At 50.6% G+C, this 18,133-nt stretch overlaps 1 protein-coding gene across 1 annotated transcript; it reads right to left on the bottom strand.

Annotated features, from left to right (window-relative positions):
* Positions 1-6,727: 6,727 nt before the first annotated feature.
* On the bottom strand, positions 6,728-12,137 carry LOC135970721 (uncharacterized). The gene is given in 6 exon segments (XM_074038948.1): positions 6,728-8,465; positions 8,468-8,500; positions 8,503-8,648; positions 8,651-8,724; positions 8,726-8,838; positions 9,687-12,137. Coding segments are annotated over 6 exon segments (744 nt in total). The 5' UTR covers positions 10,017-12,137; the 3' UTR covers positions 6,728-8,417.
* Positions 12,138-18,133: the final 5,996 nt, after the last annotated feature.

Raw genomic sequence — 18,133 nt, 5'->3', positions numbered from 1 at the left:
ATCTTCTGTGAACAAAGGCTGTAGTTAAGAACAAGGGCTTTAGAGTCACAAAAACCGGGATTTAAATCCACATCCTTTCCTGACTAAAGGACTGAGAGAAGGTAGTTTCATCTCTCTTCACCTTCGATTTTTTCATTTGTGAAATGGAGATTATGATATCTACCTTACAAAATGTGGTGACTATTAGCTTAGATTATATATAGGTGATTGCTTATCCGTGGGCATTTTTAAAAATTTAAACTAAAACAACAATGAGATACTACCTCTGTTATAAAATAATCAAAGCGGGAAAGGCAGATGGGTCCGCTCTTATCAGGGCTAGCGAGGCTAGAAATTGTTACCATTGTTGGAGAAAGAAATTGGACAGTTTAATCAAAAACCTTAAAATTATTCACATCTGCTGATCCAGTAATTTCATGTCTAAGAAACAAAAAAAATGACAAAGATGTTTATTGAAGCTTTTTAATAGTAATGAGATACTGGAAAGAACATAAATCAATGACATAACTCACTCTCTAGGTACTGGATACTTGTCACTTGTTGATGACCCCATTGAGGTATTTCCTGTTGTGTGCAGTCTTGTAGGAAGGCAGTGCCCGCTCACCCAGAAACCAGGGGAGCAGAGCCTTTCCTCTCCCCTGAACAGCCAGGGGCAGGCATCCAAGGCAGATTTGCCCAGTCACTGTCTCAATCCCAGCACTTTGAATTCTGAGTGAGTAAAGAATTCTTAGTTATAAATTATAAATCCTCTATCAATGTCCTGTGTGTGCATGTGTGTAATAACACACTTTTGTAAGTCTCACAGAGGTGTATTTAAGGATTCTTTTCAAAAAATCTTTTGGTTCTGTAAATAATTATCTCAATAATACAGAGGGAGGTTATCCTTGTCATTTATTTCTGTCCTTATCTTTATTACATTCTTCCTTCCTGAATGCAGAAGACGTTAACCGTGCACCCCTACCACCTCCCCACTGTCTTGGGAATTTTCTACATGAAGAGTTCTGTCTCCCAAAGTGGAACCCAGAAACTCACCTTCCCAGCCTCCTGCAATCAGAATTCACACATGCAACCCAGACTCTGCTGATCAGACCCATCTGTGTGAGACGTCTGCTCCAAAGAAAGCAGCATGAGGAGCCAGGCACCATCCCTGACATGTGGAATCTCCATGCTGGCCAGGGTGACCTTAGGGGACCCTGGCATCGACAGCCAGTGTTCACAGTGCTTGGTGGTGGCAATGACTATAGATGGATATTTCTGCAGCTGTTTTGTGGTCAAGTTTGGTGTTATTCCTGGTGATGCAGACTTGAAAACTGACTCTATCGTCCTCCCAAAGAATCAGGGCATGTGTGTCCTTTAGTAAGTGCATTTTCTGCTGAATCTAGCCAAGATGGGCTCTGTTGCTTTTAAGTAGGAACTCAGACTAACACACTGTTTCTTTGGGTTTGTTCTGCTGTCTTTGTTCTACCTTCTGGATTTAAATATTAGCTTCTTTGTTATCAATTTTTCTTAATTTCTGATCATTGGTTTCAAAGCTATAAATTTCCCTTGAAGTAAGGCTTTAGCTGCACTTTGACATGATGTGTTTTCTGTGTCAGCAGCTCTTAATTTCCCTTGTGATAAGCTTTTAAACTCAATTGTTATCTCATGATTTGGGGGTTTTTTGGCGGAGGAGGAGTGCTCCCAAACGTGTTTTTAGGCTGTTATTTTTATGTCCTTGTAATAAGCATCTAAATTTAATGCACTGTGATGAGTAAATGTAGTTCAGATGATGTTAATTCTTTGGAATTTATTGAGATTTCTTTTGTAGCCTAGTACATGGTCAATTTTTTTGAGCATTTCTTATGTGCTCAAAAAAATATGCCTAGTCTGTATTCATTACCACTGGTTTACAAAGTGAGTTCGGCTGACAGGCTACATCAGACTCATATGAATCACTGTTTAAAAACAGAGTGCCCTAGACCTCACCCGAAACTACTGCATCTCAATCTCTGAGGTAAGGCTCTAGCATCTGTGTGTAACCAGCACCACAGGGAACTCTAATGACAATTTTAGGAGACAATCTCCTTTACTCCTACTCCACTGGGCCCTCATGTTCACACAGGATCAGACTTCAGATGTATAATTTCAGACAAATAGGATCCTAACATCTTAAAGAAAGAGATTTCACATCCTCTTATGCTAAGTTTTTCTGACATTCGAGGTCATCTATATTAGATTACTCTTCCTTATCTCCACCCTAAATGCCTCAAGCTAATATATCAACCCATCACTGTCTATTTGACATGCACAGATATACATGCTCCTTCCTTCCTAAAGACTCAGATTCCATTTATTAATCCCATGAGACATGTAAGACCCTGAGACCGTGTGATGTAGGGGAGGTTAACCCCATTCCTCCCTTCGCAAGCACATTCTGAGTAGTCCAGGTCAGCCCCACCACACTTGTCTATGATTGGCACAGGTAATCTACGAGTGTCTTTTCCCAGGAGACTGTCGCTGGTCCAGGGAGAAGCATGGATCTAAACTGGCCCCAAAAAGTAAAGAGAGGAGAACCTTCATGCCACTGTTAAAAGATAGAATTTTTTTTCCTATTTTTAACCTTCTGGATATAAACAACAAAAGCACATGCTTTCACTGACACTATCTTACAACCAGAACATAAATGAGTTCTAGGATGAAATGGATTCTGTAGCGATCAAAGTAGAAAATTAGAAAGAATTTCAGTCCTTGGTGATACCATTGGGCTGCTAACACAACCCACTCCAAAACTTGCCCAACTCCAAGACTTCCTGTTCCTTGAGATAATGACTTAACGTTCCTGCCTCCATAAGCAAGGATTTCTGTTGATTGCAGCCTAAAGCATCCTACCTGATACGCTTCATTCTCTTTCACTGTGGGTTAAACATTCAACAAGCCACTTTGGATTTGGGAGGTATGAATCTTTCACCTACTCAGACAACTAAAATCTCTCTTCAGCCTTCTCAAAACCTAATGCTTCTCGACCCTGTGAGCTTTCATCATAAGTGCCCTCCTTTGTCCCTTTAATCAGTCACAGTTCTCTTCTGTGTCACGCAAGGTTCCAGGTCCTCCGCTAGGATGCTGAATTCCAGAACTGGATGCATTATCTAGCACGGTTTGGATACTGCCAAACTTTATAAGAATTTCCTCCAATCTGTCACATACGTATACTAATGCTATGGCCAGATTTCAGGGGCCACAGAGTTCAGCAATAATGTGACTCTGAAACGGAAAAAGTCAACATACCTACAAACGGGTGCCATTTACATTTGAGTGGCTCATGTGGAAATGAGTCAGTCAGGTGCTGTGGAAAGCATAGCAAGTTACTGTGGCTGTAACAGAATGGTGGGTATTTCAGAGGTGACTGCCTAGGAAAAGAAGAGTCCAAGAGTCAGACATGGTCACGGTGTATCAACACTCTCTCTGTCTGAACAACCAGCATCTAGAGTGGAGAAGGGCAATGGGGGAGGTTCCCTGGTCCTCTGATGTCCGTTGAATGTCCCAAGGGCATTTCTTAGGGCCTTTGCATGTCCTGCTCCCTCTGCCTCTGACCTTTCCATAGCTAGCTCCTCTCCATTCTCAAGTCTCAGACCAATGTCTTCCCAGAGAAGGCTTTCCTGATCACCCCCAATGCCCATTTGTCTATCACATCACCCTCATTTACCATCATCATGGACTGACTTCTTCTTTATGTACTGTCCGTCCTCATACCACTTCTTTCTATCTGAAAGCTTTTGCATATTTGCTTGTCTGTCCAGTCCCCCAAATTTAAGCTTTGAAAGTGGAGACCTTGAATGTTTTCTCTGAATGTTTGCCCTGCACTTAGACCAGTGTCTGGCCAAGTAGGCACTTAAAAATATTTGTGGAACTAAGGAATTGGATGATAAAATGAGAAATCCTGGGCCTGTGGCAGCCCCAGCCTCCAAAAATGTTGTCATCCCCCCATGTCTGTGTCCTCTGCTCCCTCCTGTGCACTGGCCCCAGTCTCTTCCACTGTAAATGGGCTTCACCTAGAAACCAGAGAAGTGATGATGTGGCCATGCAAAGTTCAAAGTATGTATCCTTAATGCTCATAATCCCAGAGAGAAAAGAGTGCGCCCCTCTCTCACTGCCTTTACTAACAATCCCGGGGAAGGACTCTATGTGACAGAGGGTGACCCTGTGCCTAGACTTGGCCAAGTACTGTGGCCAGAAGGCACGTAGAATAGACAGGCATAGGTCACATGACTCTCTACGTCTAGGTGTCATAGCAGTGTGGCTGCACTGGGACAACACTGAGTGGGAGAAGCAGAGTTCTCTCTAAGGATATGAACATGCTCTCGCCAGTAGAAGGAAGAAATGTCAGGCAAACCAAAGAACCACACATCTGCAAAATTCTCCAGGTGTAGCAAGGTATTTACATTTGTATCCTATCTTCCAGCATACTGCTCTCTTTCCAAATTCCCCATGATTAATGTCAATGTCAAACTGCATTGGCCTTAGGGCTGACTTTCAATCTTCCAATAACTCCACTTTTCTTAGTTCCAAAGAGCAAGGGTGACTTCTACCTCTTCCTCTTTAGAAGATTAATATGAAGGTTAATGGGAGATTTGCCAAGTTGTTTATGTTTTCTAGAAAAGACAGTGAATAGCAAGTAAGTGCTGTGCAGGTTATCACATAAAAAGAAAAATAAATTTAGAATCTTTAAAAATAAATTCTCAAAGTAATAGTTAAAACTTTAAAAACTAGTTAATATTTATGGCATTTTGTTACATAAGAAAAATTGGTTAAGGAAAGATGGAGAAAGAATTCTACTTTTGTAATGTGTTTATATTTATATGCAGAGAAACAAAAGATAAATCATGGCTTCCTTATGACGCTCATGGACCAAGGCACTTATGCCTTCATGGGTCACTTCATCCCCAAAATATTAAAAATTGCATATTTTTGAAGGCATTACTATAAAGACAAATATATTAATCTTACTTTTTAAAAAAAGAGCTCATTTAAATGGCAGTCTTGAAGGTAACTTGAGTGATGCAAATGAACTCCTTGGCATTATTTGAGTAACCTTATTTCCTCTATTTTCATCAATTGAAATTCCACTTTTAACTCAAGGTATAAAAGTAAATTGCACTATGTCATTGTGCTAGAAAAGTTTTAAAAAATTAGAAAAGTGAATGAAAACTTGAAGAAAAAGTGTAAATAATAAAGGCCAGAGGAAATGTCTTCAAGTGGTGTTACCGGCACTGCCAGCTCCAATTCTCACTCTATAGAAACATCCAAAGTCTAGACATCAATCAATTGGCCTCAAAATAGTATCCTAGTTAGAAGGTGTTCAGGAATACATTATAATGAATTGGAAACACCCAAAATTGCTTATCATTTTTCCATTGCTATGAAATTACACATTCTGGTGTTAGAAAATAAAAACAAAATGAAACAAACAAAAATAATAAATTTAGTCTCCAGCCATGCTTACCTACTGTATACAGCTCTATTCTTTCCCTTTTTATTAAATTCCTATTGCCATAAAATGCTTAACTCAACTGCATATTTTTTGTAACTGATTTACAAATGGAAAGGTTTCCTGTCTCGGATCTCTTCTGAGAGCCCTCCAACTGCAGAAAAGTTTTCCATAGGTAGAAACCACAAAACAAAAGAAGTTTATTAAGTTCCTTTTTAGCCGAGCTCAGTAAGGCAGATTCCCTCAGCCAACGCCAACATACGCCCTTCCACCTACACCAAGCATCTTACCAGAGATGGCGATGGATGCATAAACCTCCTTTCCAGATGGAAAATCCTCCTAAAGAGAATCTGCCACTCTCTGCCTCTTTCGCTTGCCCCTTTCTCTGACACCAGCACACAGCCCCGAGTGCATTCTGTCCCCTCACTCAGAGGGGCACCGCTGCCCACAGATTCTACACAGTTCCATGCCTCCCTCAGCCTCCATCCCCAAATCCTGTCTGCCCAACTGGCCTGCTTAGCTTTCCACACACATTTTGCTCCAAAACATAGGTTTCTGGAGGGTTCGTTTACATTTTCAGGTCCCCAAACAGCCCTCCCTTTCAAGGGAGAAAAAAAACTTTAGGAGCCCCCCTCCCTTTTTGCTGAATGAAAAGCTGACATATGGTAACCGCTCACAGCTTCTCAAATGGTTGACATGTTTTATAATAGGTCTAGAGACTTGAAGAGTAAATAGGTGAATATCTGGCTCATCAAGCAGGTCAGTCTTTTTTTATTTTTTTATTTATTTTAATTAATTTATTTATTTACTTACTTTGAGACAGAGTCTGGCTCTGTTGCCCAGGCTGGAGTGCAGTGGTGCGAACTCGGCTCACCCAACCTCCAACTTCCCGGATTCAAGCTATCCTCCTGCCTCAGCCTCAGGAGTAGCTGGGATTACAGGAGCGCGCCACCATGCTGGCGAATTTTTGTATTTTTAGTAGAGATGGGGTTTCACTATGTTGCCAGGCTGGTCTCGAACTCCTGACCTCGTGATCTGCCCGCCTCAGCTTCCCAAAGTGCTGGGATTACAGGCGTGAGCCACCGCGCCCGGCCGGTCAGTCTTTTTTAAAGCCAAAAACTAGTCACAGCTGCAACACTCGTTAGCATACAGCTGCTGAAGGCCCCACCGGCATTCTCCCTCGCTAAGAACGAGCAAGGTCCAAACGAAAGGGACGTTTGCTTCTCCCAAAAGTATACTACCCATCCAACTGGGAAAATTAAATGTTGAATCTGTTCTGTGTCCACGTTGATAGGGAAAGTTATTGCGGTAGTAAGGCACCACCGAACAGACGGCCAAGTTGAACGTAAAAACACTTTGGCCATCAGCCTGGAGGTGAAACCCAAGCTACAAAAGCCGGTAATTAAAAGAAGAGTGAAAATGATCTGAGATAAAAGCTATTTCGTGAGGATCGTGTTAAGAGTAAGAGTTTATATGAATGGTTTATTTAAATGGCTATAAAACTGCAAAGGTGTTTATATATGTAAAATATGCATATTGGAGGAAGTCGGCTGGTAGCTTCACCCTCCTGCGGGAAAATGCAAAGTCCATCACCAGTAGTCGGTCTACCGCAGAGCAGTCTGCAAATCCCAGGGGCCTGGAACTCTAAAAAGGCCATTCAAGCCTCAGGTGGACTCCACGTTTCTCCATTTCCCTGCCCTTCCGCTTTTCCTTCCTTAACAAGCTTCTTGTAACATTTGCATTTGATGAGGTTCAGAGGTCACTTCCCCTCTCCCTCTCCGCGCTCCTAGCTCGGCAGAGCGGCCGCGTCCGGACCCCTCGCGAAGGCCGTCCAAGCCCGCGGTGCCCGGCGGCGGCTGCGCTGCCTGAGGTTTCGCGCCTCGCGCCCCGCGGCCGCCGCTGCCGGGGCCGGTTTCGCCCACAGTGAGACCAGCCTGCCCTTCCCAGCCCTGCGCCGCCTCGCCAGTCCCGGAGAGGCCCGCGCCGGCCTCGAGGCAAAAGACGACCGCCGAAATGCGACCATTTGTCGCCTGCTTTTTCCAAGCAAAATTTGGAGACAAGTTCCACCCGGGGACGAACCTGGCCAAGGGTCAGACATGGAAGAGAAATTCCCTCCCCGCTTTCCACCTCCAGCTTCCGGACGCCGCCCTCGGTGACACCCCTCGCGAAGTGCGCTCTCCCACGCCGGGGTCCCCACTGCGCCCGGCCGCAGAAAGCACTCCGCACCTCCAGCAGTTCGAGGCGTGGAGCCGGCGCGGGTGGCGCCGCCGGGGCCTGGAGAAGCAGCGCTGAGTCCGACGCCGGCCACCAGGCCCCTCTTGGAGAACTAGACAGGCCACAGCACGCAGGACCCCGGCTGCGGCCAGCGCCGCGGCCACCACGCGCTCCAGCCCGCGCGCACCTGCTTCGCTCCCCCTCGCTCCGGCTTAAGCAGTCGGTCCCTGGGTCCTGCCCCGACTTTTCGTACCTTCTCCCGGCTCCGTGCCTAATTCAATTCTTAACCAAATCCTAAAAGCACAGGAGTTTGGTTGGGGCTGGGAGAGGCGCAGGGACCCAGTTCTCCCCAAGCTGTGCGTGCCGCGGCCGAAACCACCCTGAGGAAAGCCGTAGGGCCGCGCCGGCCCACGCGGGACCGAGTTCAGAGGACTCTGCACCGTCAGTTTCAGGGCCTACGTTTATAGAGCGCTTTCCACATGCCGCACGCCGTTCTACGAGCTTGGCTTGTATAAATCCGTTTAATCCTCCCAACAACACTGTTAGGTATTATAATGATCCCAATCGTAGAAATCACAAAACAGGTGCAGAAACAAAGTAACTTGTTCCAGATCACGTAGGTGGCAAGTGCAGGGTATTCTGGAGGAGGAGGGAGGGTGGAAAGCACAGGAGAAAAAAATATATATTAAATGGGAAAAAGCGTTGACGACCTTAGCATTTCACACCGCAGGTTTCATTTTCAGAGCCAAGCTGCGAGCCTACAGGGTAGAGTAGGGGTGCCGGGCGGCGGCCCCTGGTCTCCTGGCGTACTTGGGGGTGGGAGACAGTCGCCGGCCACCGGGCTCCTGCGACGCTGTGGCGCGGGTGGAACGTGAGGGTGAGGGTCCTCCGCTGTCCCGCCGCCTCCCACAGGACGGTCCAGAGCCTGTTTCTCTTGCATAGGATGGAGAGGAAGAAAGTCCCGCCTGAAACAAACGCGGGGGCGGCTGTGCGGTCGGCCACGTCAGCTAGGAACCCACGAGGCGCCCTTGCGAGCTGCGAGGGCGTTTTCTTTCCACTGCACTTTCACATTCTGCCGGATGGGATTTCGGGGGCAGAGGACTCCTCGAACGCAGACCGGCTGTCTGTGGCTGGACAGCCCCCCAGTGCTGCAAAGGAATCTGATCTACCTGGAGGAACCAACCTCAAGGTCCCACCAAGGGAAGCATCCCCTCTCCTTCTCCCTCTCCCAGAGTTCCCTCTTTGCTGTGGAGCCCTAGAGACCCAACCCGCAGGCCGAAAACACCCGGAGACCAGGGACCCCAGTCCTCATAGGCAGGCGTACACTTGTAGACAATGGACCCATCTTTTTCTTCATTAAAGACAAACCCAAATCCGCCTATGAGAGGTGAACCAGGGAAGGAGAGATCCCAAGTACTGGGAAACTTAGAGGGTGCCTTAAAACTAAAGTGTTTTTATTGGATTGAACCAAAAATAACTATAAATGTGTTTATGTCAGAATGTTAATACCCTTTTACAACCGTTATTTCACCTTTATAATAACTGTGGGAGGGGGCATCATTTTTTCTTACTTTTATTTTCCTGATCCCTATTATACCATAAAAAAGAAACAAGCCCAGCAACATTGTTAAGTGACTTCAGGTAATCAGGAGCAGGTGCACTTCTCAAACTGTACATCTAGGGCCACTCATCTCAGCAGGGTGGCGTTGGGGGTGAGGGAAATGCTAAGAGCACAACGTGGATTGTTGAGGGAGAAAAAAAACATCAAATCAATAAACAACTATTTGTGAAATACGTGTACAGAGTCCTGGGGTCAGGGGGCTGCATATAAAGCCAACCTTATCTCCCATGCTCCGTAGTCCACTACCCATGACTCCTTCACCCCTCCAGCCTAGTCCAAAATTCTCCCTCAGGCACTTTCAGATGATATGAAAAATTCTCCCACAGCTAGCCACTGTAAGGAAAAAATGATTTGGAAACTGCTGTACGCTGCACATGGACAACGCACACCTGCAGATATTTTCAAAAGACACGTGCTCTTGCGATACATTATGTTGTCACGCATACATGGAAGGCATCCTGGGGTTAACTCTGGTGACTGAAGGAAATAGCACTCCTTTTCACAGTTTACAGCCACTGGGTGCTCCCACTCTGCAGTGAGAGGGGGGGAGGGAACATTTGCCAGACTTTCTGGAGATCCAGCAGCCAGAAGAAAACCAAGAAACTCAGAGCGGAAAGTCACCTGGGGAAACGGCGAGTTCTGTTTGTAAAATACACATCCAGACAATGTCCCAGCCTTCCTCATGGGAAGGTGTGCGTATCTACGCCAAAATGTCATCTTAGGTATGAGAGCTAGAACCGGAGATGTGGAGAGGAGTTACAAAGTGCACTTTTAAAACATGATGTCTAGATTTCCTCTAAAATATTTCAGCAAGAAATGAAAACAGAAAGATAAATGAAGCAAGTGTGGCAAAACCTTGATCACTGTTACATGTAGGTGATGAGCGTATGAGAGGGCTTACGGTATACTCTCTCCACGTTGGTACACTGTGAAACTTTTTTCGTAATAACAAATACAAAAAAAGATCCCGCAGCCCCGGCTGAGCCACCCCTATCCACCTGGTGCTTCCCCTTTGTATCAAGCCGGCCCCAAAACGACCCCTCAAGCTCCTTCCTATCTTGCAGACTTCTACCAGGACGAGTTTAGACAGCTGCAAGCGTTTTCTTAAGAAGCTAAAAGAAATGAGAAATCACAATTTTTAAAAAATCGTTGTCTTTCTGTCACTGTAACCACCGAAAGACGAGGTACGTCCTCCGGGACAGAACGCTGACCTGCGCTGAGCCAGCCGAATCCAGCTTCTCCAGGGGCAGGTGCGCGGGACGATTTGTTGACTTGCTTGTTTTCCCCCAAACCGCAGGACACCTCCAGGAGCTCCAAGACAATTCACAAATGAAGGCACCCAGCCCCCGCCCCTTGCTTCGGAGAACCAAAATAACAGAACCGAATGTTCGTTTTTTCAGCAAAGCCTAAAGACGCTCGTGTCCCGTGGAGAGGTGCCCACCCGTGACTCGGCTGCCCCTTCTTCTTGGGGGTCCGGGTAGGGGAGGGCAGGAAAGCAGGACGTGCCCTAAGCGGGCCAACCGAGTGCGAGACACGACACTGCAGGAATCTGCCGCCTGCGGGTCACACGCCGGCCGGCCCCGCGCCGGGGCTGGGGCCTGGGCTGCGGGGACGCGGGGACGCGGGTCGCGGGCGTCAGGAGCCGCGAGCAGGTGGTGGCCGCGCCGGGCAGCCCCGCGGGCCGCGATTCCCGAGAGCCTGGCGCCACCCCGCGGAAGCGAGAGGAACTGCGGCGTCTTCCCGCTCCCACGCGGAGGGGAACAGGGACGCGCAGTCCGGGCCGCACAGTCCCGGGGCTCTGGCGGGAGGGAAGGTGACCTGCACGTGACGACTCCGAGAGGCCAGGCCCGGCCCTCGCAATTCACCCACGAGGAGACCGTAACCAAGCCACCAAAGCTCTCTGGCCAGACCGAGACCCCTTTCCCCCGGGCCCCAAGAGAGAAAAGCACTTTCTCCTAAAACACGAGCTCCCCACGGAGGGGCCCGGGGCTGGCTGGCACCGGGCAGGGTGTGCGGCGGCCGTGCGGGCGCGGGCGAGGGTCACGTGGAGGCAGGCGGAGAGGGCGAGGGGCCCAGTAAATCATCCTGAGGAGTGTTTGGCCCGAGTCCCTGTTTCCGAAAGGTTGCGGGACGGCTTTGACGTTGATTATATAGCTGTTCTCTTTTCAAGTGCGCGCCCCTCCCCACCGCAGCCCGTCTGGTGTGCGAGGATTGTGTTTGAAAGGGAGGAAGCATTCTTGAAGTGGTGGGTGATGGATTGTCTAAACCCTTCTGGGACGTTCTGGGCGGGGGTTCTCGAGGCAGCTCATCAATAAAGACCCCCCTGGAGAGAAGGGGCGGTCGGTGAACAGCCCCCGCCGCGCAGCCCCGAGGCCCCAGGCCTGGAACACAATCCTCGGTGTGGGGCACAGGGCGTGAGGGGAGGATGAGCTGCCCCTGGGCAGATGGAGATTTCTCCTTGCCTGGGCCCTTTGGCCCCCAAAGCCTTGCAGACTGGCCGCGTGGGTGCCATGGGGCGATTTCTTGGGAAAGGAAGGCAGCAGAAAGGCCCGTGGGCTCTCAGCGCCTTGGAGTCAGCGGAGCAGGAAGGACAGTGGAGGTGCGGACACGCCTCCAGCCGCCGTGCTCCCCTAGGAGAATGTCACCTTTACTTCAGTCCCTGTAGGACCCTACCTCTCAACCACCCTCGTGCATGTGGTTTACCTTGGCATCGATTTCCAAGCCGCTACAGAAAACCTGTCCACCGCCCCCCCCCCCAGCTGGAGGAGGGAGTTGGGAGGCGGGGGTGGCGTTTTCTGTCCACCTCCCCCGAGCTGGAGGAGGGAGTTGGGAGGCGGGGGTGGCGTTTTCTGTCCACCTCCCCCGAGCTGGAGGAGGGAGTTGGGAGGCGGGGGTGGCGTTTTCTGTCCACCTCCCCCGAGCTGGAGGAGGGAGTTGGGAGGCGGGGGTGGCAGTAAGGGTCACCTGGTTCAAGCCGTCCCCGGGTCTGGCGGGCTGAGAGCCTCAAGGGCCACGCCCCAGGCCGGCGGTGTCCTCTGAGGTCGCAAAGCCACCTGGCTTCTGGAGAAGCAGCAGCCTCGGCCTTGGCTGGGAGAAGACCCAGTCGGGCCCTCTCTGCTCCAAACTTGAACTTCTCTGGGTCCTCACGAGGCGGCGGCTGCTCTGGGGTCGGGAACTCCGACGGAAATGAAGGGGGGGCGCAGGTTCCCTGACACGATTCGGCCTGGAGAGGCAGCCTTGGGGCCCAGACTCGTCTAGGGCGCTCCCGGAGCTTCCCCGGCCTCCTCTGGCCCATCGCGAGCGAGCTCCCCTCCCCCTCTGGGTCGACTTCGGGCGCCTTTGGCCTTCCCAGGCCGCCGGGGTTCCGCGGAGGGGTTGGTCCCTCCCTCCCGCCACCGCAGCCCGCCCGAGGGTTAGGCCGCCTCCGGGGCCCGGGGCCTTTGGCCAGGCTGCGGGGAGGGGTCGAGGTGGGGGGGATCCCCAAAGCAGCTCCTCGGAGGCGGCGTCTGGGCGCCCTGAGGTCCCTAGTCGGCCTCTGGGCGCCGAGCACGTTTTATTTATCCCCACAGAGGATGCTGGAGGACAAAAGAAATATTTGGACGTCAGAGCTGATTTATATTTTTGGAAGAGCTACGTTTCCTTTTCTGAAGCGAAGTGAGCGCGCCCCATATCCTGAGCTCGGCGGGGAGGACGAGAGGGGAGTTTTGATGCGCCAGGAAGTTCATCTATCGCCCAGGCGCTCAGGACCCGGCGCCCCGCCGAGTTCGCTGCCCTCGGAAATATTTATTTATTTGGGGGAAGGGAGGGCAGCGGGGAGGAGACCAGCCAGACGGGAGAAGAAAGCCCTGCCCAGGCTGGGTTGGGACCTCCAGGGCGCTTCCCCACGCGGCCGCAGCCGGCCAGCCTCTGGTCTCGGTCGGGGGGCATCGGAGGCGCGGCCTGGCGACCTCCGGGCGCCTTTGGTTGGTGTCTTCCGTAGCCTTCGGCGCGCACCCTCCCGCGTGCAGTGCCCGGAGTGACCTCTCCAGGCCCCGCGGGCGCCTCCTGGGTGGGCCCCGAGGCCCCGCCAGCCCTGCCCAGCCGTGTGCGCGCGCGGCCTAGCCATCTTCCTCCCTAGCCTGGGAGGGCGGGCGGGAGGAGGGGATCCGAGGCCTGGGGCTGCGGAGCAAAAGGAACGCGGACCCCTAAAGGACCCCGAGCGTTGCCACAGCCGGGAGGGCGGAGGGAAGGTGTGCAGAGCTCGCGGGTCTCCCAGGACGCAGCCTGGTTCCTACCGGTTTCCAAGGCATCTGCACGCTCTGTCCTGCGACCTAAAGCATGGGGACGTCCCTTCCAGCAGCATCAGTGTGCGATAAGTTATGCTGAGGGCACCCACACTTGCTTCCAGGAATACTTGTGGTACAGGCTTCCCAACTGATTTTCTTTAGCCGCTGGGAGCCCCCCCTTCTTCCCCCGTTGGGAGACGCAGACCGACTCTGTTCCAACCTAAGCCCCTTCTCTCTGCCTTTTAGACAAAGCGGGCCGTCCCTGCTCTCCAGCCCACTCCCCCAACCCCGCAACTTTCCACCCCTAAACGCAACGGGCTGTAGGCGAAGTTGAAGAGGTGCTCCGCCTGGTACTGACGCCTCCGCACCGGGATCGGGGTCTGCAGGCCGCTGGGCTGGCTCCTGGGATCATCCCAAGGTTTTGGTCTCGCAATCGAAGGGGCCCCGCAATTTGGGAAGCGCGGAAGTGGGGTCAGGCCGGTCTTCGCTTGAGGGTCTCATAGATTGGACCCTTTTCCCCCCCTTCCAAGCACCCTCAGACCTAGCCAGTTGGTCATCGAGTCGTGCCCACCGCCGAGGCCAGGAGATCTGGGGCTACTGGGGGATCTCTCAGGAAGGTGGCTATAAAGAGCCCTGACCGGGACACAAGCCTTTGGAGAGCGGAAGACTCTATCCAAATAAACATTTGGAACTGGGTGGCTGGTATTCAAACCCGGAGGTCTGGGGGTTTCTGGACTGAGGAAGGAGAGCAGACCCCAGGAGAGGTGTAAAATTCCCACTGTGGGCCACCTTGTTCTCTCCAATCCCTGCCTCTGCGCGTCCTCCTAATGCTGTTCCCGTCCGCATTTTCTGTTGTTATTCGAAGTTTCTAAAGAGGCTTCTGCAGTGTGCAGGCTGGTGCTCTTGCAGCATTTCCTCAATCACGCTGACACCCCCAGGCCCCAGCACTGAGTTCTCGCCGTCGACATTTAGAAAGGCCTCGCAGGACTTCGGGAATCCTCTACACACCTTAACTTTGCGCCTAAATACAGAGCGAAAACAGCGGTCAGTCTCACTTTGAATTGGGAAGAGGCTTCCCTCCGCCCGGGCCCAGGCGGAAGGAAGGGAGGTGCTGCCGGCGCGAACTGCCGGGAGGAGAGTCTTAGACGGCCTCAAACAGCGCGGTGCGGATGCGTCTCTCCCGTCGGTAACTGGTTTAGTCTAAGCCATTTCATGTAAAACCCACGAAGCAGAAGAAGCATGCTAAGAACACAAAATTTAAACCGCAATAATGAGGAGATTTCCTAGAATAAAACGCCGATTACAGAACAAAATCGGAGAAACCCAAGCTTGCTGAAGTTTACATTCCCTTGCGCTGGGGCAGGGGTGGGACCTAAAGGGTTGGAGGGGAAAGGAACCCGCAGCCCAGACGGGACAGTCAACCAAAGAGGGATGGAGAGAGGACCCATCGCGGCGGAGGCTGCATAGTTTTGGTTAACCAAGGACTGCCTGGGCTAATCTAGACTCATTTATATGAACCATACCTTCCCTTCCCGTAAGAAAAAAAAAATTCAAGATTCGTGTTATTTATAGGGAGTGAAAGTGAGTGAAGAGCTCATCCTCATAAGAAGGAACCCCAGTGGGGGGTTGGGGGAGCCATCCTAAGCAAGGCTCTGTTTCAGAGACAAACACAACTTTCCTTTTAAACCGCCTGCTAACCAGAAATTAAGGTATTCCTCCCAGGGATGCAGAAATTGACATAATTTGCTATCACATACATTCTTCCTCAAGAGATTTGTATGTATCAGTGATTAAAACAAAGCTCAGAGAGGTTTTGCTGTAATGCAGTGGAAGGAACACTGACTTTGGAGTTCTAGGCCCAGGCTGCAGGCCAGCTTTGTCACTTGCCCCTGTGTGACTTGTAGCCAGTCACTCAGTCTCTGAGCCTCAGTTTCCTCATCTCAAAAGGAGGAGGATGATATCTGGGCCAGCTATTGGGTGACAAGATGGTACCTATGAGGTCTGTAACACACAGATGCAGGGCTTTAGTAATTATAGACCCAGTGGTGGTCTATGAGAGTAGTTTCCAGAGGCAGAAGTGGGGTATCCAAGAAAGAGTTTTGGAGGGGAGCCTTCCTGCTGATATAGCTGAAGAAGGCCCCAAGCTGCCTATCTTTCTGGAGTTCAGGGTCTACAGGGGCAGTATGCAGACTCCTGCAGAGAGGGAAGTCAGCAGACCGGCTCCTGGCCCTAAGTGCTCTCCAATGTCCACTGCCTTTCCACGACCTGGCCGGCCCTCGTAACACTCACCACACTCTAAGTGGGACTTCTTGCAAGTTTAGAGTTTCAGTAAAATGGATACTGCTGTTACTTGGATGGAGAAAGGAGCCTTTTAAAAATCCCTCATAATTTACCAGCTGAATTGGTAGAAACTAAAATAATCTGGGTTTTTGTTTTGTTTTGTTTTGTTTTTGTTTTGTTTTGTTGCTTGTTGGTTTGTTTTAATGCGTACCTGTGGACTTCCTAAAATCCCAGGCAAATTGGAAGTATTTTTCTGGAAACTGGCTCCATAGCGTCCATCCTATTCTCAGAGGATGACCCGAAACCTGGGAGCTACTAGTACAGAAGGTTATCACTGGTCCTGCCTGGATTTTAGGGTTAGCGTCTTTTATTCTTCAGTCTCCAGGTCCTAAAACCTTTTAAGGCCTGCTCTTAAAAGGTTGGATCTGTATTCCCTAAGATCCAAATACATATAATTTTCAGGCACAGAGAAACAGAGAGAGTCCGTGGCTAAGTGACAATGAGTGCTGAATGTTTCCAAAGCCCATTGCCCCCCAACCCCAACTACAAGTGAGATAGTTGTCCTTTTCCCCACAAGCTTCTCCCCTGGGCTGATGCGTGCACACACACACACACACACACACACACACACACTGAACTCTGTGTCAGTAGAACTCCTTTAAGATCCTATCTGTCCTCCCCATTCCAGCTTCTATTTTATGAAAATAATTATATTTTAGGCACTTAGAGCATTGGTTTAGTGAACACATTATATTTACTTTTATATTTAGTTACGTATTTTTAAGTTACTCCAGATAAAATGACAAATGAGGGCAAGAGAAAAAATATCATGAAATACATGGAGACCCACCCCCCACAAACGCTCAGCAGTCAGTCAGAAATTCTTAGAAAGTGGAAACAACTGCACAGCCCCTACCCCAACCCAATCAAAACATCCCACCCGGAAAAGAGCGACTTGTTTCTTTTTTCTATTGGAAATGAGTGGTAAACTGAGTTCGGTTTGGCGGTGTTTTCTTAGCTGACTCTCGGCTACAATCAAGCCATTTTCGGACACATTCCCATGTAGGTACCAGGGGTGCTCTGGAGGAAGCTGTCGACGCCTGTTCAGCTAATTTAGGTTTTCTTTGTCTAATTACTGTGGAGCTTAGGGAGAAGGAGCCGGCTCAGGGCAGTAAACTGACACTCGGCCTCTGTGTGTGGTATCCAGGCAGGGTCTGATGGAAAAAGCCTGCTTCCACTCAACCTCAGGTCACTGTCTGGGGCCAGCCCCGGCCCACCCCTCCCACATACCCCTCCCCTCCCCACCCGCCCTCTCTGCATCTACAGCCCCACCAGCACACTCAGCCAGGAGCAGTCCCCCAGCACTCCAGGGGCACACAGGGCTCCTGCCGCCCCAAGGGGCCTGCCTCGGCTGTGCGGCTGAAAGTTGAAGGCTATCTGCCTGGTGTCTCCCTTCTGATCACTGCACAACCTCCCTTTCTCCGGCCTCCTCCAACTCCCCAGGCTCCCCAGCAGGCACACCCGTGCACCTCCGTCCTTTCAGCCTAGACGCAGCGGGGTGCCCAGCTCTGCCTCCCATTTGGTTCCCTGGTCTGCAGCACCTTCTTTCTGGGCCTCCCCCTTCAGCCCTCGGGAGGCCCCGCCAGCTTCGGCCTCCTGCTCTCCTCCTCCCTCTTCCAGCTCCTATCCCTGGTCGGACTACATTTCCCCGCACGTGTAATCCAATAACTAACTGTCGGGTCTCATTGGAAATGATTGATCCCGAGGGCACATCTCTCTCAGAGCTCGACTCTTACTTAGGGAGGAATTAGCCACAACTGGGAAGAAGTGTTCTCGGACAGGAGTTAGCTGAGAACTGGCACAGTTTCGGGTGGGCCATGGTAAGACGGAGGACATAAATCTAGTGACAGCACACCCCTCAGGACTGCATATAAATACAGCTATCTCGCTTATCTCTGGGTCTTTCTCTTTCTTCCTTTCTTCCTTCCTTCCTTCTTTCTTTTTTTCTTTTTGCATTTTTTTCTTACAAAACACTAACTGGGGCGGGGGCGTGGGGGGAAGAAGTGGAAGCAAATGCAACCATGAGTTCCATGAGATCCAGGTTTCCAGTCTTTAAAACTTGGCTTAGGTTTCTCAGTCTAAATCCCTCTGCTCAAAGTTCTGAAAACGTCCACGGTCGCCAGCGGCCCGCAACCCTGCGGCGCCCCGCAGTCGCCCTAACAATTGTCGGGGAGCCTAGTGGCCCTGCCAGAAAGAGAGAGGATTGGCACGTTACCTTTGGGCGTCTGG

This window comes from Macaca fascicularis, chromosome 4, assembly GCF_037993035.2.
Source record: "Macaca fascicularis isolate 582-1 chromosome 4, T2T-MFA8v1.1".
Classification (NCBI taxonomy): domain Eukaryota; kingdom Metazoa; phylum Chordata; class Mammalia; order Primates; family Cercopithecidae; genus Macaca; species Macaca fascicularis.
Note: the sequence above shows the minus strand (reverse complement) of the source record. Positions and strands in the feature narration are given on the sequence as shown.